The 22,500-nt window shown below is 45.0% G+C and overlaps 1 protein-coding gene across 1 annotated transcript in view; it reads right to left on the bottom strand.

Annotated features, from left to right (window-relative positions):
• LOC125298484 (spectrin beta chain, non-erythrocytic 1-like) overlaps positions 1 to 22,500 on the bottom strand; it is a 57,956-nt gene that overhangs the window by 31,243 nt on the left and 4,213 nt on the right. The window contains 6 exon segments of the mRNA XM_048249230.1: positions 387 to 499; positions 848 to 963; positions 1,149 to 1,229; positions 1,931 to 2,022; positions 2,553 to 2,726; positions 6,961 to 7,112. Of these exon segments, the coding sequence (XP_048105187.1) occupies positions 387 to 499; positions 848 to 963; positions 1,149 to 1,229; positions 1,931 to 2,022; positions 2,553 to 2,726; positions 6,961 to 7,112 (728 nt within the window).

Here is a 22,500-nt window from a genome sequence, read left to right as displayed (position 1 = left end):
TGCCTCTCTCTCTCCATCTCTCTCTCTCTCCATCTCTCTCTCTCTGCCTCTCTCTCTCTCTCTCTCTCTCTCTCTCTCTCTCTCCAGCATAGAGATGATATGTACAGCATGCATCAGTGACAAGATTCCCTCAGCCTCCTCTGTCCAACTCTGATCTCATACAGATCTGTTAGGGCAAGCACCATTTCACGCCACATCACACACACACGTCCATAACACTGGTGGAAGCCTTTCACTAAATCAGCCTCCACGGAGCAGACAGGAAGATTGGAGCACGATTCACTCCATTCACTCCTCACACATGCATGACTCGCTGGACTCCAACTCTGGATGGACAGAAAAGCTGGACACAGAGAGAGTCTACTCTACAGAGAGGCATCACCCACCTTGCCAATACGCTTGCCTTCCACTTTCAGAGCCTTCATCTTGGAGAAGTAGTGGTAGTATGTGACCACGTAGGTGATGATGGACTTCTCATCAGGGTGGTCCACGCTGATGTCTGCACACATGACAACGAGAGGCAGTTGCTATGATTGCGTGTCACTGTTAGTCAACAAGACCGGTTCAAGGGTGTCTTCTATGTTGTATCTACGACATGCACCATTCCACAAGGGTGTATAGCCGGTGGCAAGAGAATGTTCAGCAGTAAGCAAAAAATACCATTAAGAATACTCTGGGTTACGTTAATGTAAAATATTCCCAAGTGAGAGTGATATGCAAATCTAATACAATGTTTTGAAGTGAACATAAACCAATCAGTGGACTTCTTCAAGTGTCAAAACTGCAGTTTTCTGAGTATCCTAACTGCAGTTCTGGGGAATTAAGACTAAATTGGCTCTCCCCTCACCCTCTGGGTCCAGTAGCTTGGTCAGACCCAGGTGCTGCTCGGCCAGGTTGAAAGCGTTCTGCAGGTTGTAGTGAACGTTGGACTTCTTCAGCTTGTCAAAGTCAATGAGATCCGGCCTATTGATGTCACAGTGCAAACAAACAAAACAAATTTAGTTACAGAACTTTTCCCCCCAAGGAACTACATAATGCACCAGCAAAACGCTCAAGAATTTATGCAAAATCTTATACGAGCCTATGTGTGTATTCGTGTGTGTGTGTGTGTGCATCTCAGTTGTATGACAGTCTGTTTGGTGACGTACCTGTGTTTGTGGATGAGGGCGTTGAAAGCCATTCCATCACGCCAGCTCGTGGTGAAGTTGTGAATGTTGACGTTGGTGTAGCTGGGGAGGACGGCAAGATTAAACATCGAACACTCCAGCGCTAAACCGGTCAGAGCCTTGCGATATGGCCGCCGGCCGCACCGGCTAGACACTTTCCAGCAAGCCATACTTTTCTATTTTGCTTGACTTGACCGATTTTAAAGGCCTTAAAAAAGACATTATTTATTGTGCTTTAAAAAAAATGCATTTTATTAGTGCTCCCTCGATAGATCTACCGCAGCTTGCTACGATTCACACAGAAAGCAAACTTGCAGTTAAAAAAAAAAAACTTTTGAGCAGCTGGTAAAATATACAGAACGTGGCTGGTAGGTTTCGATTTTTAGACACAAAGTAAAGATTTAATATTGAGTGGCTGGTGGCTGGTAGAAGTACACATTTTCAAAATAATACCCCTGACATTGCGTTCTTACTCATCTTGAGCCTTGCACGTTGCTCTTCAGTTATGTCGGAAACGTCTACCAAATAATCCTACGGTCATTCCTGGCCTGGTTCCCAAGCTTAATGGAAACATGGACAGAGACTGCAGTCACAAGTCACCAACTTTGACACTTCAACTCTTGACACTACCACTGTTCTGTTGATGCGACATTCCCACTATTTCACCCTCACAAATTTCCAACCCTCCTGTTTCCATAACATCTCCTCAACACTACCACAGCGGCTCTTCCACCCACCGCGTTGTCTTTCGGATGTTTGCTTACCCTGCCGTCTTCATCTGGCACCAGAGGAGCAGGGCGTCCTTGGCCGAACGCTTCTCCTTGTTGTCCTCCGTTTCCACGCTGATGTCCTGGATCTGTCACACGCACACACACACACACACACACACACACACACACACACACACACACACACAGACCAACACAGATGGGGAGTTATAAGGCGTCCGTTGGAGAGGGCGTCATTCAATTTCAAACTGCACCGGGGCACCACCGAGCTGTGTGAACGATGTGTTGACATACTTGAGCGTTGAGAACAGGAGCTTTGAGAATAGACAGGCGATAAACAAAATCCCTTGGCGGGGTGCGTGATTGCATCTGCATTATGTCTGTCTCTCTTGTGCTGACTGAGGGTGTTTTGCACCATATTTGTCTATTTGGTTCACCCAGACACTCGTGTCACTGTAGACTATACACATAACTTTTCAAGCTTGGGTGGGTTTGACTAGCCAGCCTGTTTAAGGTGCTAAAGGTGGCTAGCTGTAAATATAACCACATATTTAGTGTGATTCTGCACTCCACTTGGGTGACTGCAACACAGACAGGTAGGTGCTAGTGAGAAAGAAAGGAAGTTAAGGCCTTCCTCACAGGAAGTGATGAAACCTACCTGGAAGCGGAGGATAATAGTCCAGATGAGACCAAGCGTGAGGCGATGGTTGCCGTCGACGATGTCATGGGAGCCCATGTTCTCCAGGTGAACTCTCTGCTCTTTGAGGAACTGCAAGGCTTTGTCAACATTCTCCAGGCAGTGGATACGCATGCGGCCTTTGGTGGGCTTGGGCTGGTAAAGACAGGGAAACAGCACTTTAGCATAAACATTCATATCAGCACTCATATTAGCTTTCATCTTGGCAAATAGTTAGCTTCCAGAGTTAGCCATAATAGCTTTTATGATAGCACTAGGTGTCATATATTTTAGCTTTTGGCCTATAATTAGAAGTGTATATGTTAGCATTCAGATGTAAAAAAACAAAACATTAATTTTAGCTTAGGCATGGTTTGCAAATCAGCTTTGAATTTCCATTTTCACACATTTATCAAGACGGAGGAGGAACTATTTTATAAATCAGCATTTGAAGTCAGTCAAGCAGTTGACCAAGGCCTTGACAGCCTGACAGAAAATAAGAATGCTGATAACGGTTTGACAGAACAATAGGGTAGGCTAAATACTTTCCCAAGACAAATTAGTACAAACAATGATATTTTATAGCCTGGGAAAGAATGAATCAGCATAATGTGACTCTTCCAATCTTGATAGGCTTCTCTGAATGTTAATCTGTCCCCCCTCCCCCCTTCTGTGTGTGTGTGTGTGTGTGTGTGTGTGTGTGTGTGTGTGTGTGTGTGTGCATAAAGCCATAAAGAGGCCCTTAGTGCGTGTGAGGTGTATAGACTCTGAACTTTAGTATGCCCCAGTAGTGCCAGTTGTGTTCCGGTGACTAGGAGGAGAGAAGAGTGTACACAGTCTCTTACACAGTGTGTGTGTGTGTGTGTGTGTGTGTGTGTGTGTGTGTGTGTGTGTGCGCATGCACGCTTTTTTCAGTGGGCTTGTTGTTGCCTTTCTTTCATCTCTAAAACAGGATAAGGTAGGTACGATAAGATCTGTTCTGAAAAGATAATAATGAAAGAAAAAGACACTTTCAAAAATCATCAAAAGTTTAACTTTGGCTCAACACAAAATGAACACATAAAAAAAAACAAGGACATGGTCCTTGCAGTTCTGCAAAACCATACACAGGATATTTTGAGCCAGTTCTCCCGTCACGATTTATGAGCAATATCATTCAGTACAAGCATAAGGGCACAAGATCAAAAGCATGTTGTCCAGAAAAGGTGCTTAATCCCCGTGGTGGATCACCGGTGCTTCTAAAGACTTTGTGGTAAAGAGCTCATGTCCAATGAATAGAGCTCTGTAACGATTGGACATCACATTGACGGTAAATTTCGACTGATCATAGTCAGGCATCCTGTTATAATCCTATTACTTTGTTTGTATCAGAAAGAGGGGGCATGTCTAGACTTATGCACGGAGGCAGCCAGGGTTCACAGAGAATGGTCTGAATAGTGGCTGATGAGGGTGAGGCTTGATCTCAGGCCTTAGAGGGGCAATTGAAGTGTGTGTTTGTGCCCTTAGAGGGGCAATTGAGGTGTGTGTTTGTGTTCTGAGTGAACATGGGTAAATGTTTATAAGGGATTAAGCTTGGAAACTTGTCAGCTGGCATGCATGCATGTGTGTGTGTGTGTGTGTGTGTGTGTATGTGTGTTTGTTTACATGCATACATGTGTGTGTTCACCTCAGCATAGGTTGCCCTATGTTACGGTGGAACCTGACCCATCTGGCCTAAGGTGTATGTGTGTATGTGTGGGGTGTGTGTGTGTGTGTGTATGTGTGTGTGTGTGTGTCTGTGTGTGTGTGTGTGTGTGTGTGTGTGTGTGTGTGTGTGTGTGTGTGTGTGACTCTTTGGAATCTATCCCACCTGTCTTGCCCAAACACACACCTTGGTAACCTGATCCTCTCCATGAGGTGCCAAAAGGCTTCGGTGTATTCTACCTTAGTCAAGTATCATGATGTGCATGTGTGTGTGTGTGTGTGTGTGTGTGTGTGTGTGTGTGTGTGTGTGTGTGTGTGTGTGTGTGTGTGTGTGTGTTTGTGTGTATGTGAGTATGTGTAGGTGAGAAGGCTCAAAATTGTTCATTGTGCCTTAGCCTCAACTCCTTGCCTACCCCCAGCCTCAACTCCCCAAACCCTCTCCAACCCTGAGGCTAAGGAGCTTCCCGGTGATTCCAACCCCAGGTGGAGGGTGGTGGGGTTGGGGGAGGGGTATGTATTTACATGTACACACATATACTACACACACACACACACACACACACACACACACACACACAGAGCAGTGGCCTTGGCCTTGCTTTAGAGAGCTTTCGCTACGGCCTGCCCTCTGCCTCCCTGGTTCCCATCACTGCAGTGTCTCTGTGCGTTTGCCAGGAGCGAGCGAAGCAGCAGATATGTTATCAGCGTGGCCGGGGGAGGGTGACGGGCGGGAGAGATATGCAGCCAAGTGGGACGTACTGCCTGCATGCCACTGCCTCCCCGATGTGATGGCGCAAAGTGCCCACGTCAGCATAACCAATACCAACACAGAGCTATGCTGTTTAGCTATGTACAGAGAGTGCATATATATGATTATATATATGCTATTTATTAGGGCTATCTGTCTATTCACGGCTAATTAACCAATACATTTTGTGATAGAAACGTTTACAGTAGGATGCCACTAAAGTCCAATGACTTCTATGTAGTATGAATGTTTGTCAAACATAATGAAATATATGCATTGCACCATCTGCTTTAGGCCAAAATACTATTCAGTGCAAATGTAGAATTATTGTAGGGATTACACTTGTTGTGTGTGATAGAGTGAACATACTGTATGTGTTTACTTTTGTTGTTTGTTCAATAACCCACTGGCATCCAAATGCAACAATTTGACAAATATTCTACAAACATCTACTATCAGAGCCTGAACTACAAAGTTAATTATGTTAACGCACACTTTCTGTTGGGACTTTATCTGTCAATTGCTGCTTACAAAAAACACTATTGTTCAGTGAAGTTTGTTTTCAGCTTGAAACAAAAAAATAAAGTCAACAGCCATGGCCTTGCGAAAGGACACTGAGTTACAAATTAACAACATTAACACATTAACACTTCCTGTGACCACTACAAACGCCTCTCTGTCTGACCAAACATTACGCAACACCCAGGACAGATCAGCGAGGCAACATATAACATCCTTCAGACAGCATCTACATGACAGGCATCCTTGAAAATGGTCCACAAATGATCCCAAACCTTTAATCAAGCCCTGATCTATTTCAAGATTAGCTAGTAGCTAATAGCTACAATCCAGATACCCATTCATCCTCCATCTGTGCTCAGGTCTGAATGAGCGCTATCAGCGTGATTGCTGGGCACAGGTCTGAATGAGTGCTATTAGCGTGATTACTTGGTGCTAGCATAGACAGAGAGGGTTGAAGCGGATAATCAAGTATCTTTGGCGTAGCGGAAGCGAGCAGCTTACAGCTGAGTCATCCTCCGAAAGAGCAGAGAGTGAGTGGCAGAGAGGTGGGATTGCTCTAAAAATGGACATGGACATGTCAAATCTGTGCTGAAGATGTAGGAGGTAATAATAGCTGGAGTGTGCAGGATAAGTGTGTGTGTGTGTGTGTGTGTGTGTGTGTGTGTGTGTGGGAGGGGAGGGTGTGTTTAAAGCAAGCTTTTTAAATTGTTTAGCCTAGATAACAAGAAGAATTGTGATGTTTCATGACGGTGCCAGAATTGAGTGAGCCGTGACCAGTGTCTCTGCTGGAGACTAATGGAATGCAAATTTTTCCTTTCTCCAGAAATCCTTCTCAGTTTCCATCTATCCCTCTCTCTCTCTCTCTCTCTCTATCCCTCCCACTCTCTCTCTCTCACTCTCCCTCAATTCCCCTTTCGTTCAAGTTGTTTTGTTGTGTAGTATGATTACTGTTGCAGAGTCACATAGAACAATCTCATAGATGCACACACACACACACACACACACACACACACACACACACACACACACACACATACACACATCCTACTCAGATACTATAATCTCCTTTATCTATTACACACACACACAGACACACACACACACACACACACACACACACACACACACAGACACACACACACACACACACACACACACACACACACACACACACACACACACACACACACACGATCCACACAGATACTATCCTACTCACCTATTAACTCCCTTTATCCCAACACACACACACACACACACACACACACACACACACACACACACACAAGATCCACACAGATACTATCCTACTCACCTATTAACTCCCTTTATCCCAACACACACACACACAGACACACACACACACACACACACACACACACACACACACACACACACACACACACACACACACACACACACGACTCCATGACTCACCAGTCTCTCTCCGGAGAGCACCTCCAGCAGCTTGATGAGCATGCGTCCATCCCTCAGGTCCATGTAGAGGTCGGTGATGCGGCAGGAGACGCGCGACAGGTGCGAGTTCACCCATTTGGTAAAGGTCTTCTTTTGCACCGCCTCACGTTCATCTGAGGGAACACACAGCACAGCAGGGGGGTCAAAGGTCATTCTACACACAGTACATCCCAAAAACATTTTTGAACGCAGGTACTCATGCAGACAAACACACACCTTTGTTCAGGTGTGTAACCGACAAACTACACCCTCCCTGTTCACCAATGAATGCGTGAAACCATTAATGAATCACGGTCCATTCAATTTGCAGTTTACAGAATTATATTCTGCTGTGTGATATTTGACACTGAATGTACTTTTTAAAGAGTATCTTTGGAATTAAATTGGCTTTTAGACATGGGGTTTGTTAGACAGAGAGTGAATAGCAGAAAGCCCCATATTTCTCTCAGTATTCACTGTCACCGAAAACCGTGACCCTGAAGCTGTGACACCCCTAGTGTGTGTGTGTGTGTGAGAGAGAGAGAGAGAGAGAGAGAGAGAGAGAGAGAGAGAGAGAGAGAGTGGTCCTGTGTATGTAAGGGCTGTGTTTATTTATAGTCCAGCCCATCTTCCTGTTATTGCATTCCTTGTCCTTGCAAAGACGTAAGCATCTGATTCAATTGTTCTCTGACCCCCACCCTCCACGACCCTCTACACACACACACACACCAGCCAGACCCCCAAAATCCTCCACCCTCTACACACACCAGCCAGACCCCCCCCCTCCATACACACACACACTGGCCAAGGCAAAGGCCTTTTCCTGACCGACACAAAGAGACACCACTAGCGGCAGAGATGGTGAAGGTTCAAACTGCAATGGGCTTTTTCCGCTCCAAGGCATCCCCCATGTCAAATTATTAATGGTCATTTTGCGTGTGTGTGTGAGAGAGAGAGAGAGAAACAGACAACATTTAGATGTGGTGCAACCTGCACGATAACGGAGAAGGTCTTGTGCCAAACGCAAACACAAACATGAAGTCCGTTGCGAGGGCGAAGAAATTTCTTGAATTTCCCCTGGGGATCAAAAAAGTATCTATCTATCTATCTATCTATCTATCTATCTAAATGCATCTGCTGACAAAAAATCCTAGCCAAGAGCAAGCGAGTCGTGAACTCGTACACACACACACACACACACACACACACACACACACACACACACACACACACACACACACACACACACACAGCTGAGTCTCCTCTAAACAAAATACCAAATTAAACAATGACCCAGCAATGGAGCATAGCAGGGTGGGTTTATCCAAGGTCTGATCAACACGCATTGTTTAACTTTTGTTGTTTTGTTATCACGGTTGAACCACTCTATCAATACATCTGTCTTTCTACTCATCATGTATTTGTTGAATGTTTCTAAAATAACCTTGTTGTCTTTATGACAACCAGGGGAATGGAAGAAGGGGGGGGGGGCTTTGCAATTTAGGCAAAGATTGGCTACGACAACATAGGCAACGAAACCTGTTCAAAAATCCTGATGTGGCTTAAGGCCCATTTATCCCACAGCATGTGTGTGTGAGTTTTATAGGGGACTTTTTCCGCACAAAGAACCCTTTGTTGGTGAAAGGTTCTTTGTAGCCGTGGGGGGGGGGGTTCCTCACAGCTTTGAATTCCATCGGGGCCCATGGGTAGAGAACAGTCAGCACAAAGATTTTGCACTAACTGTCTCAATTAGAGAGTTAGTAGGTTTGTTCCACAATCTTTGCCTCTATCTCGTGACTGTGTAATATTTACTGTGTACTGAAGTTAGAGAAAACATACTTGAGACTTGTATTAGCATGCTAAATATTGAGCTTTAAATTTATATATATACAGTATACAGTATTTATATATATATTGTTTTTTTCTCTCTTTCTCTCTTACTCTCTGTCTCTCTGCTGAATGTCAGGCTCACATCAGGTGTGTCTGGGAAAGGTACCCTTGCAGCTGGAAACTGCTGACCTGGCGTCTGCATTGCTCAGCGCTATAGGCTCAATGTTGTATACTGTATATGTGTGTGTGTGTGTGTGTGTGTGTGTGTGTGTGTGTGTGTGTTTGCATTCATACATCTTTCTCCCTCTCTCGCTTGGCCTCTCTTTGTGTGTGTGTGTGTGTGTGTGTGTGTGTGTGTGTGTGTGTGTGTGTGTGCATGTGTGTGTGTCCGCATGCCGCACACCGACCGAATGACTGACGCACTGTAAAAAAAACCCTCCCAGGTCAGCGAGTCTAACACTGCACAGAGCACTCTCCCCCTCGTCCACAGACCTGATCCATCATCCCCCCCCCTCGCAGACCCCTAACCCCCCTCACTCACTCACACAGCCAGCTACATTTACAGCTCGTCTCCGAGTCCCACATCCAGACACAATAAACCGTGACCGGGACAAACATGTGCGCCACGGGAGGCTGGAAACACCTCGGCACTCCTGAGAACCACCCGACATCAAATTTATCACTATATAAAGACTGCAACTGAAGGGAACTCCAGGAAATGTTGTCAACATTCAACCCACTCCAGTCATTACTGTATGTATCGGTAAATCTTTAATAATGCAATTAATGTGAATGCGCAAAAAAGTGTAGCCATTCCAAATGTGGTCATGCACTGTCTATTGTGTACTCACTGCACTGCATTTGTGTGTGGCCCAGTGCTATTATCAATGCGTTCTGTATACGGACGCAACATGACATGAAAGAAATATGAGGGTTCTTCATTTGTTTGTTTGTCTGTCTGTTTGTTGGTGTGGGTCTGCAGTATCAGAGGGTGGAATGTTGGCTAAAGTTAGGACAACACGGCATTCACACAAACACCCCGGCATTTGGCTTCATAGTTTCGAGTGGGAGCCCTGTCAATGGAGCCAGTGTTAGCTGCACTTCCTGACTGAGCTTTTCCTGGTGTGTGTGTGTGTGTGTGTGTGTGTGTGTGTGTGTGTGTGTGTGTGTGTGTGTGTGTGTGTGTGTGTGTGTGTGTGTGTGTGTGTGTGTGTGTGTGTGTGTGTGTGTGCATGTGCAGGGCTGTATGTGTGCATGTGTGTGGGTATGCATGTGCAGGTGTGTGCTTGTCTATATGTGTGTGTGTGTGAGTGTGTGTGTGTGTGTGTGTGTGTGTGTGTGTGTGTGTGTGTGTGTGTGTATGTGTGTGTGCATGTGAGCTATTATTCTTCCCAGGGTTCTTCTGTCACCGTGCCTGTGGCTAGTCATCTGATCATATCGGCTGCCTTGTGGCGCCGCGGCAACACCGACTCATGTTGTCTAGGAAAAGGATAGGGGGAGGATATGGAGGCCCTGCATGTGTGTTACATTTATGTTGCATCTGCGTCTCCCACGTGGTATATTGAGTGTGTGTAATGGGACTTAGTATGTCCCAGTACAATAACGGCGTAGCCACTAAGGAAGTGAATATGAGGAAAAGGATATGGAGCTGATGGTGTATGTGTGTGTGTGTGTGTGTGTGTGTGTGCGTGCATGCTTTTTTCTGTGTGTTGCATGTTGCATCTGTGTACACGTCTGTGTTTGTATGACACTAATTACAACAGGAAAACAAACTTGTGCATTAGGTAGGAGTGTGTCAGGTAAAATATACAAGGAGACAACGAGGTGTGTGTTTGTGTGCATGTGTGTGTGTGGGTCTATTTGTGTGTGTGTGTGTGTGTGTGTGGGTCTATTTGTGTGTGTGTGTGTGGGGGGGTATTAGTGTGTGTGTGTGTGTGTGTGTTTGTGTGTTTGAGTGTGTGTATGTGTGTGTGTGTGCCTGTGTGTGTGTGTGTGTGGCTCAGGGGAGGGCAGCAGCAGGAATGCGGTAGCATCTGGTGTTATCGTTAGGTAAACACATATCAGCACTCGCTGACTGAGTCGTGCCATTACCGGCGGCACCCATCCAGCCTTAGAGTAAGCCCACTCACAATAAACATGCCTTAACCACACACACACACACACACACACACACACACACACACACACACACACACACACACACACACACACACACACCAGACAGACACACACACATACACACTTATGCTGTCTCAAGCTTTCTATTCTAAAGTGTATTTGATTAAGGCTACTTGAGGTTCTTCATGTTCATGTGTTTGGCGTCTTGAGTGGGTAAAGTGTGTGTGTGTGTGTGTGTGTGTGTGTGTGTGTGTGTGTGTGTGTGTGTTTGCTGGTACTGCTCTCATCCCAGTAAAGTAATGTTTCTGTTTTATGTGAATAAATATATATTTTTAAATTAATTAATGTGACCATATATAAACTATGTAATGTTACAGCCTTGGGATAGGAAGCCTTGAAAAACATGCATTTGGAGGTCACTGCCAAAGTCATTAGTCAATAGTGAGCTAAGTAATTAGCAATTGTCAATCAATCCTATAGCAGCCTAACCTAAGGGCATTATTAGACCTGCCAATGAAATCAAACCCAATCAGTCTGAGCCTGGGGACATGGCTGAGGGGATGTTAGCGGTGTTAACCCCCCAGACCCCCCATAGACCATTAGCTTGTGAGACAGTTAGCCTATGTGTCTGGATGTTAGGGGTGTTAGCAACCCCCCCACACCTGCTTTCCCATAGACGCGCTTTAGCATTAGCGTGGGTGTGAGACAGTTAGCCTATGTGTCTGGATGCTAGGGGTGTTAGCAACCCACCACACCTGCTTTCCCATAGAAGCGCTTTAGCATTAGCGTGGGTGTGAGACAGTTAGCCTATGTGTCTGGTCACGCCAAATGATGGCGGCTTTACTTTAGTAGGTGTTTTGTGGGAGAGACTCTTGCACAGACAGAGGTGCTGCTCTCTATCAGGATTTCTTGAGGGTAGGAGTGGAGGTGGAGGTGTGACTTGGCCGTACTGTGGTTGTCATGATGAAGATGGGGCTTTTGGATGGTGGGTCGGTAAAATAAACACAGCCTCCTTCAGGACTGCCCCTCTTGTTCTTGGCAACGGGTGGAGGAAATAGGAAGCTATGTTAGAGCTACATGGACATATACACACACACACACACACACACACACACACACACACGCACGCACGCACACAGACACACACACACACCTGTGGAAGAACACGAACACCAGCTGGACAGGCAGTGCCGAGCCAACAGCTAACGGGTGTTTCTGCTCTTCGATGGGCTACATCCGTAACACTCACATTAGCACTGATTCCGGAACATTCTATGCTCCACACCCTACATTTTGATTTAATGTAGCAGTGTGTTGTGTGTGTGTGTGTGTGTGTGTGTGTGTGTGTGTGTGTGTGTGTGTAATATTTAACCCACTGCTTATTCAATTTCAAATCCCTCACAACTCTATTTGAAATGCTACAGTTGCGGTTGTGTACTACACACTAACATTAAATCAGCATTCCAGAAAGAAAGCGAAATCAGAGGTTCAACCCCCACTTCAGCTAGCTGGACATATGTCATTGTCTAGTCCAGTATTACTGGTAGGATTGATTGGCCGCACAAAACGACCTTGACCACCCTCCAGTTCTTTGTCTATTTTTTTTATTTTTTTCTTCTTTTTTGGCTGGGAGAACAAAAGGCAGAGCCACTGAGCCAGATGGGGATTGGGGTGGTGGTGGTGTTGGCAGGGGTGGAGCGGTCATTTCAACATGGCCGCCACAGGCAATGGAGGCTGCCATGGGAATGATTGATTTATTGACGTGTTCCCCCCTACGGTTCTCCGGCGGTTCTCAGACAGGAACAATGGGCTCCCGCTGAGCCCGGGCCAGGAAGAACATTCCAACATCGCCATGGAAATCCGACTCCCCCTCCCAGGTCAGGTAAAAGATATTGGTGTGACATCATTGGAACGCTGATAGCGTGTTGCGCAACCTCGACAAGCCTGGAGGCATTTTTTTCTTTTTCATCAGTTTGCACTATCCCAGGTGCTGAGATAGGCCAGTACATGATGTCATCACACAGAAGTATAAAGCCCAAACATCCTTTTAAGACAACCACCCTCTCTTCATTAGCAGTTCCTCCCTGCAAAATTCCAACCTTCCCCCTACACACACACACACACACCCCTTCATGTGTGTGTGTTAGTAAGGGTGGGAACAGGAAAGGGAAGTCTTGATTGGTGATTGGGTCATGTCGCCCTCCAGCATGACTCTGACTCGCTCTCTAAGACCCTTGCCTTCCCTCTCCAACTCACAGGAAGTCACAGCATTGCTGGTGCCCGTCGCTAACGTTGCTAACATTGCTAACCCTCTGATTCACCAGCCTTGCAGCTGGGTCTGACTCAGGGAATGTGCCACTGCCAACAAACCCCCCCAACAAACACACACACACACACACAAAAAAAAAATATATTCTCACACTGTAGCCTTAAACGTTCCACATACTCGACGCACCCGACCGGTAGCGCGAGAATGTGACGTCACAGAAGCGCCGTAACCATTTATACTCGCGCGTCGTGGTCACGACACTAGTTGCAATATTCTCCTGAACAGAGGTGTCACTGTTGTGAAAAGATTAACACTAACTACGTTACACAGCAGAAGAAGCTGCATTAAGAAACACTAGTAGCAGAGAATGTAAACGGGCTCTGCTATTATCTAGCCTCTGTGATGGTACTTCAGACTTTGGTTGCTACTATTCACAACTACCACCATCATTATCATCTAGTTTCCAAGGTGTGCGCACAGGTAGATAGATAGCTGGATATATAGATAGATACTTTAGTCATCCTGAGGGAAATTTTAATAATTTAAACAGTTTAGTTAGCTGGCTAGCTAGCTAGCAGCTGGCTGAGTTTGTGTAATTTCCTGAAGTGGAAAGAGATTTTGTTCAGGCCTTAATAGATATCCTTTGTTTGAAAATAAATCGTTTCTATTCTTTCCTCTTAATTCCATGTGTTGCAACTCTTGCTGGTAACTTTGTTAACTTATCCAGCAAACTATTAAAAATTCACGACTGTAACAAAACACTGCAACTCTCGCTTTGCCCCTCAAACTAGTCCATCTTCCTGTTTCCGCTTTGTCGCTCATCTGAAAAAAATGAGTGGTGCACTACCTCACACTACCTGGCTAAAATCCTGGCGCCAGCAAGATCTACGTCATTTTGACGTCATGGTGTCGCGCTACCGGTCGGGTGCGTCGAGTATGTAGAAGCCCTTACACTGCTAACCGTAGTTAATTTCAGCCCACACTAATCTACCTTGTGTAGAAGGTCCGGGACAACAACAGGCCCCCCATAGACACAAACCACAAACTTGCACAAACCGTTTTTTTTTTTGCTGTTTTTTTTCCTGGGCAATGACATTCCAGGAATATGCTTTTTTCATTCCAAAAGGAAAAAAAAAATGGATTCGCGAATCGTTCTTACAAAACAACAGAATCTTGTTTCACAGAAAAGTGCGTTGTGTGGCGCATGCATTCTCCCTATCACAAGAGGACAGAAAAGAAAGAGAAGACTTCACTTAGCAAAACAATACTGCTCTTCTGTAATCGGGTCAGATGGTTCTGGGTGCTGTGGTGATTGGAGACCAGACCATACAGACCCAAGTGGACGAGACAGGATAATGTCCTCGTCTCTCGGTCTAATTTGTCCGTATCCTGGTCAACAGAATGGAATTCGTCACACTTCCTTTGAGTGTCTGTGTGTGTGTATATGTGTGTGGTTGGGTGGGTGCTTGTGTGTGCATATGGGCGTTAATGTGTGTGTGTGTGTGTGTGTGTGTGTGTGTGTGTGTGTGTGTGTGTGTGTGTGTGTGTGTGTGTGTGTGTGTGTGTGTGTGAGAGCGTGTGTGTGTGTGGGTGGGAGCTTGTATTTTTATATTGGCGTTAGTTTGTGTGTGTGTGTGTGGGTAGGTGCTTGTGTGTGCATATTGGTGTTAGTGTGTCTGTGTGTGTATGCGTGTGTGTGTGGGTGTGTGTGTGTGTGTGGTGTGTCTGTGGGTGTGTGTGTGTGTGTGTGTGTGTGTGTGTGTGTGTGTGTGTGTGTGTGTGTGTGTGTGTGTGTGTGTGTGTGTGTGTGTGTTAGGAGTGTGGAGGGCCAAGCACCCAGGGTGAGGTCAGAGTGTTTGTGTTTTGGGTCGTAAGGACCAGCCTTCGGTGGCTTTGTGAAAACAAACAACTCGGCGCTGATTTTAAAACTTGTGATGACAGAGAGTGGCCCACTGACAGAGACGTCGGGGAATTCGAGAAGAAAATTACACAAATTACAGCAAAATGGCGCCAAAACACACACGCACACACACACCCTCCCCACACACAAAACAGGCTCATTTTCTAAGAACTGTGTTCTTGTGCAAATGAGTGGCCTCTTGAGTGTATCTCTATGTTTCCGCCTCTATGTCTGTCTTAGTGCAAACACGTATGTGTGTCTGTGTGTGTGTGTGTGTGTGTGTGTGTGTGTGTGTGTGTGTGTGTGTGTGTGTGTGTGTGTGTGTGTGTGTGTATGTGTTTTAACACAGTCATTCTTAAAAGTATCGATACTAATGAAATAAAGTATTGTGAAATTTTCAATTTCAGGGTATTACGATACTTTGTGTGTGTGTGTGTATGTGTGTGTGTGTGTGTGTGTGGACTTTATGGTTTGCGAAACCCCGACCCTTCCCAGAGAAAGAAGAACTCTCGATATCCACATCGTGGGCCAAACAATAGCTCCCAGAGACTGTCTGTGTTCCCTCTCCAACCTCAGTAAAATGGCTTCCTCTCCCTCCCTCACATTTCCCTGCAATCCCAAGAGAGAGAGAGAGAGAGAGAGAGAGAGAGAGAGAGAGAGAGAGAGAGAGATACTATAAATCTCATCAATGCTCTTTCAAATTAAGGGTCCCTCCCTACGAGGCAGCTTGTTGCGATCACAGAAGAGAACAGAGCAGCTTGGCGGCCATATTGAAGCCATTTCACATCCACATCCAGCAAACGTGAAATAATAATTCTTTTCAACTGAGAAAACACGAGACAGAGAGACAGACAGAGAGAGAGATAGAGAGAGAGAGAGAGAGAGAATAAGATTACTATATGTAGTTATACTGACAAGTTGTTTACTTCCCACGCAGTGGAGAGTCTTTCAGTGTGGTCTGTCTGTTTAATTTTTTGTTTGTAAGCAGGACTATTTCACAAACATAGAGCTTTGTGATTTTCATGAAACTGTGCATAGTATTCGAATGGTTCGAGGAGGAACCCATAGACTTTCGAAGAGGACATGACTGGCATGGCATTGGGCCTTAGTGGAGGTTAGCACTCTAAGTGCCCTTTCTACATTTATATTGAATTACATTCATTCCAGCTCATTACTATATTTTATTATGAGGCATTATGCCGTTGTGGCTGTATTATGGCGACATTCTATGGTCATGCCAATAAATGAGACTGAATGTCACTAAATTGAATTGAATTGAATTTAAATGAATTGAATTGAATTGAGTAGAGAAGTCTGGTGTGGGTCAGACACACACAGAGGGAGGGTGTGTGTCACATTTGCACACAGACACATCTGCATTCTAAACACATAACCAAATGTCCTACCAAGCCTAATAAATAAACAAATAAACAAAAATGAAAACATTAGTATGACACAGATGATTGATTCATCTCCACAACCTAGTCTTGTCACCTTGTCCTCCCCCTCCTCTCCGTTACACTCACACAGACGCGTCAACTCATGCTAAATAGACGTGCCTGACCGCCGCAGGACGGACAGCGCCCCACCCAAAAGACACTCCACCACTACCCCCACTTTTTGGGAAAACAATGTCTTCCAGATGACTGACTGATCACTGTGCTGTTGAGAGCAGATCACACAATGATGTAGGGGGGCAGGGAATGAACCCAGTGACCTGTGGGAGGCTGAGGGGCAGGAAGAGTCAGGGCTCCACCAAAGGTCAGTTTGGACACGAGCTTCCCCCTACGGACTACGGACTGTGTGTGTGTGTGTGTGTGTGTGTGTGTGTGTGTGTGTGTGTGTGTGTGTGTGTGTGTGTGTGTGTGTGTGTGTGTGTGTGTGTGTGTGTGTGTGTGGGAGAGGGGAGCTCCACCAGGGATAAATTTGACACAAGCTTCCCCTACGGGCTACACCACGCCCAGGCTTAGATTGGGCCTCGGCTCGGACCCTTTGTTACACATGGGGTTGGTGTGATTGGGGTCTCTCCCTGATTGGATCGTGTGTGTGTGTGTGTGTGTGTGTGTGTGTGTGTGTGTGTGTGTGTGTGTGTGTGCATATGCATGTGTATGTGTGCGTGTGTGTGCGTGTCTGTATGCATGTGTATGTGTGCGTGTGTGTATGTATATGTGTGTCTATTTGGGTGTGAATGTGAGTGCGAGAGCGAGACCCAGTAATCAGATAAGGGGGCCTAGCTGAGCTGAGCTGAGGAAGATTGATCGTCTGGCCCTTAACAAGCCAACAGGCTCACTGACAAACAAGCCAACAGGCTCACTGACAAACAAGCCATCAGCATCTGGCTACAGAGACGCCAAAAAACTAATGACACACAAACAATGCATTAGGGCCTTTTCCTGCCAGGCCGATGGAGAACCAATAACAAACCAATGGAGAACCAATACCAATGACCAATGACCATGTCGTTAGCAAGATTTCAAATGAAGCTCTTACATCAACTATGTACTCAGTTATGTGCTGACTATGTGACTGTGTGTTTCCATTCAAAGGCACCCTATGGACAAGACCAGTGATTTGGATGACTGCAATCATCCTACTTGTTTATTGTGCCCATGTACTCTGTCTTCCTTTTGTTTTGCATTTGAAGGCACCTTGGAAGTGACAATTCAATTGGAACAGTGAATAAAGATGGAAGGTTTGACAGATATCGAGAGAGAGAGAGACAGAGAGAGATAAAGAGAGAGAAAGATAGAGAAAGATAGAGAGAGAGTCAGCAAGTATCTTTCAGTCTCCTTCCATCACTTCCAATTGTGTGGGAGAGCTGAGTGGAACACAGAACATTGACCACCAGAGAATATCCCAGCATGCATCAGGGCAGACGGCGGCTCCACACCCTCTGTCCCAGAGAGGCCCTGCTGACGCTGATGAAAGCTCAGCACAGGAGAGCTGTCAGCCTGGGTGGCTCTCCTCCCCACACTCATCCTCTCAAACAGCCTGACCTTCATGTCTCTTTTATCTCTCTCTCTCTCTCCATCTCTCTCTCTCTCTCTCTCTCTCTCTCTCTTTCTCTCCATCTCTCAATTTCAATGGAGCTTGATTGGCATTACTCAATGAAGCAGTGTTGCCAAAGCAAACATATAACAAAACAACACAGATACAATATCTGTTTAAAAAATACAAATAAAATAATAATGATAATAATTCAAAAGAGAAAATAATAAATGAAATGTATAATGATACAGTATTACTATATACTGTATATTTATCAATGTGCTATCATGGGTATTGGTTATTGATATAAAGCAAAGCATGTCACAATATGGGTCCTCACTTCCTCGATTTATGACATGTTAACAGGTACTGCTTGCAGCGAAGTTTTAAACAACTTGTATGCTCCCCAACAAGTATGGGAGCTTGTCTTCATTTTCTAATAGTTCAAACTGAGGTATAATTTGGCTGAATTGAAAGAAATATTGGTTCCTGACTGTGTTGAATTTACTGCATTCAGTGAGGAAGTGTTTTTCATCTTCTACTACTCCCTCACTGCACTGCAAACACAACCTTTCTTCCCTAGGAAGCCAGGTTTGCCTGTGTCTTCCCATTTCTAAGGCCAGAGAGTGTTCACTTAATCTATAGGATGTTAGTAATTTTCTTTGTTTGTACTTTCGGTAATTTCTTTTTAGATAAGATGCAAATTCATAATTGGTTTTGATTTTTTGGAAACATTTCAATTTGTTGGATTGTTCAATATCTCTCTCTATCTCTCTTTCTCTCTCTCTCCATCTCTCTCTCTCTCTCTCAATTCAATTCAATTCAAGAATGCTTTATTGGCATGACAAGCTCACTTATATTGCCAAAGCAGTTATACAATAAATCTGAACACATACATGTCAGTAGATTTTCATAGGAATAAAATAAATAGGTAAAATAAAGTAAAATGTAGTGTATGATGCAGTGTGTGTGTTTGTGTATGTGTGTTGTGTGTGTGTGTGTATGTGTGTGTGTCAAGGTGTGTTAAAGACCTGTCTGCATGTGTCTGTGTGTGTGTGTGTCTGTGTGTGTATTTATTTGGTGATATAGGTCACTCATTGTCCCTCAGATTGTGGCATGTTGATACATATTGGGCAGCAAGATATGCTTTATCTCCTTCTCCTAATAATATCTTTAATTTTGATATGTCATTAAGTTCATTAAAATTAGGAACTTCTGAGTTAAATTTGTTGAAGAAAAGGTTTCTTGTTTGATTGAAGGATGGAAGGAGGAAGTGCATCTCTGTCTCGACCTCACCTCTCATGCAGTAACCACATATTCTGTGTTCTTTTGGTTGCCATGATTTTCTGAGTCTTCCTTTTTCGATTTCCAATTTGTGGTCACTTGGCCTGTATTTGGTTAGAGTCAGTCTCTGTTTTCTATCTCTGACAGTATTAAGATATTCTGCTATTTTATATTCTCGGTTTAGTCTCTCTCTCTCTCTCTCTCAATCTCTCTCTATCTCCTTCTCTCTCTCTCTCTCATCTCTCTCGCTCTCTCCATCTCTCATTTCTCTCTCTTTCTTTCTCTCATCTCTCTCTCTCTCCATCTCTCTCTATCTCTTTCTCTCTATCTCTCTTTCTCTCTCTCCATCTCTCTCTCTCTCTCTCTCTCTCATCTCTCCATCTCTCCATCTCTCCATCTCTCTCTCTCTCTCTCCATCTCTCTCTCTCTCCATCTCTCTCTCTCTTTCTCTCCATCTCTCCCTCTCTATCCATCTCTCTCTCTATCTCTCTCCATCTCTCTCTCTCTCTCTCTCTCTCCTGTATGTATCTTTACTCTTCCCCTTTCTTACACCTGTTCCTCATTTTGGAGTCTATGTTCTTTAGGGTCTTGTGTACGTGTGTGTGTGTGTCTGTGTGTGTGTGTGTGCATGTGAACGTGCATGCATGTGTGTGTGTGTGTGTGTGTGTGTGTGCGGAGGGTGGGGGTCTTCTTTAGGGTTGAGGTTGTCAGTTTCCTTTTGACAGATAACAAAGGACACATTAGTTTCTCTCTTTCTCACTCTGTTTCCCTTCTTCTCTTTGGTGTCTGGTTGTTCTTTTTCATCTCTCTCTCCCTCTCTCTCTCTCTCTAGTGCCTCTGTTCTTTTCTTAGAGCACGAAACAGAAACAGGATGGGGGGACAGACAGTTGAGTGCGGTGTTGAAGGATGGGCTGACTTTTTGACATTTTCCAGTCATCGCCTCACAGCTATTTCATTCATAGAAGCCTTTCCAGTTATTTTACCACACCACAGGGGTGCTCTAGCGTGTGTGTGTGTGTGTGTGTGTGTCTGTTTCTCTGGCTGTATGAGTCAGACAGAGAGGGGAGAAAGTGTGTGTGTGTGTGTGTGTGTGTGTGTGTGTGTGTGTGTGTGTGTGTGTGTGAGTGTGAGAAAAAGAGAGAGAAAGTGTGCACACACGCATATGTCTGTACATGAGTCAGTATTTGAGTCTGTGTGTGTGTGTGACACAATTCTTTCTCTCTCTTTCTTTCTGTCTCTTTCTCTTTAACAGCAGCCACCCAGCGCTAAATAGCAGCAGGTCATGGAGTCATGCACAGTGCAGACCCTACCGAGTAAATCAGAAAGGCCAGAGTCCCCCCACACACACACACACATAACCCCCAGAGAGAGAGAGAGAGAGAGACAGTGACACACCCACCCCCCTTAGGGCCTATTCTGAGGGAGAGCTCCATCCCCGCCCCTCCACCCACCCTCTGTCTGGGTCCCCCAGAGATCTGAGCTGCTGCCAGCCCGCAGACAGAGGGCTCTTTCAGAGGATGAGAGGGTGAGAGTGGGGTGGGCCACGGCCAAGGAGGAGAGAGGGAGAAGAGGAGAAAGAGAGAGGGAGAGGGAGATGAAGAGAGAGGAAGAAGAGGAGGAGGAAGAGAGAAGAAAGAGAGGAGAGAGGGATAGAGAGGGAGTTCCAAGGGATGCAGGATGAAAAGATGGGTGGCATTTACGCCGACACACACACACACACACACACGTACACACACTGTGATGGCCCTTCACCCCTGACAGACTCAAGACATCATGGGAAAAATAGGATACAAAATTAAACTTGTTGCTCTGGAACAAGCTCTTAGAAATGCGTGGGTGGACGCATGGGTTTTATAACTCCTCTTCTGTCCCAAAACAGTAAAGAGAAATTGACCCCTGACCATAAGAGCTAACCCTGTTAAGCCACTCAGTGAGAACATTCTAGTCACCTCGTGCTAATTTCAACATTCCACTTCATGAGGTAGAGAATCAGTCACAATTAGAATCTAATAGTCCAATCAGATCATTTCACTGGGGAGCACTCACACTAACTTTGTGTTTTTATGCAAATGATTAGGCTACATCCAAAATGGCTTACAGTGGAGTAAAGCTACCTTGACTATCTTGAAAGATGCTATATAAAACTAATTACTTCTTCTTCTTCTTCTTCTTCTTCTTCTTCTTATTATTATTATTAGTAGTAGTAGTAGTATATATATGTGGTATATTCATCAGCATGTCAGCTTGCTGGGTATCAGGTCTGTCATTTACACCTTGCACCTTGCTCAAATTCAGCTAAATGGACAATAAATCTTACAAGATGTCAAATAAAATGTTTCACTTCCAACCACTATGAGCCAACAATAATAAACTCCTTCAGATATGTGAAATATAATCTATTTACTCCAAAGTATCTATTCAATTGGTGGAATGGTAAACACACACATGGTTTCCTACGGGCCGCTGTGGGAAATGGCCCTGTGGAGATCCGCGGGGCTTTGCTGTGTCCAGCCCCCAAGAGTGTGAGTTACTGCAGCCGAGAACAAACAGATCCTTTCAGGCGCCTTGCTCAGATCCTGACCTGCGTCTTGTCCTGGGCTTGTAACTGCTTTATGACCAGCCCGGATAGACGTTGTCAGTTTACTTATTACACACACACACACACACCCATTCACCACACACACACACACACACACAGACACATACACACACAGAGATGCAAGGTCCATTCACCTCTGAGTGTGTCATAATGGGAGACAGTGTGTGTGCGAAGGGTTGATTCTCGTGTTAAGCGTTGTCACACAAGAACAGGTCAAGGCAACAGACCCCACTGACCTGCACGCAAACAGGGTGTGGGGTCAGATGTGAGTCAGATCTCAGAGCTGCCTCGGCCATAAGGGCTGTTCACACAAAGAATGATAACTTTTCATGATAACCAAAAAAAAAGTATCATTCTAGCTAATATGAATGACAACTTCGACACATAAACTATATTGATAACAGCATAAAGAACGATATTATCGGGGTCACTTTCAGTTATCATTATATATAGCGCTCTTGGTGTGCACAGTCCTTTACAGTTTATAGGTCTCAGTCTCTTGAGTTTCAGTCAATAACTAACTAGATAACAACT

The sequence above is a fragment of the Alosa alosa genome, chromosome 7 (genome assembly GCF_017589495.1).
Source record: "Alosa alosa isolate M-15738 ecotype Scorff River chromosome 7, AALO_Geno_1.1, whole genome shotgun sequence".
Taxonomy (NCBI): Eukaryota; Metazoa; Chordata; class Actinopteri; order Clupeiformes; family Clupeidae; genus Alosa; species Alosa alosa.
This window is presented reverse-complemented; position numbering and strand designations above follow the sequence as displayed.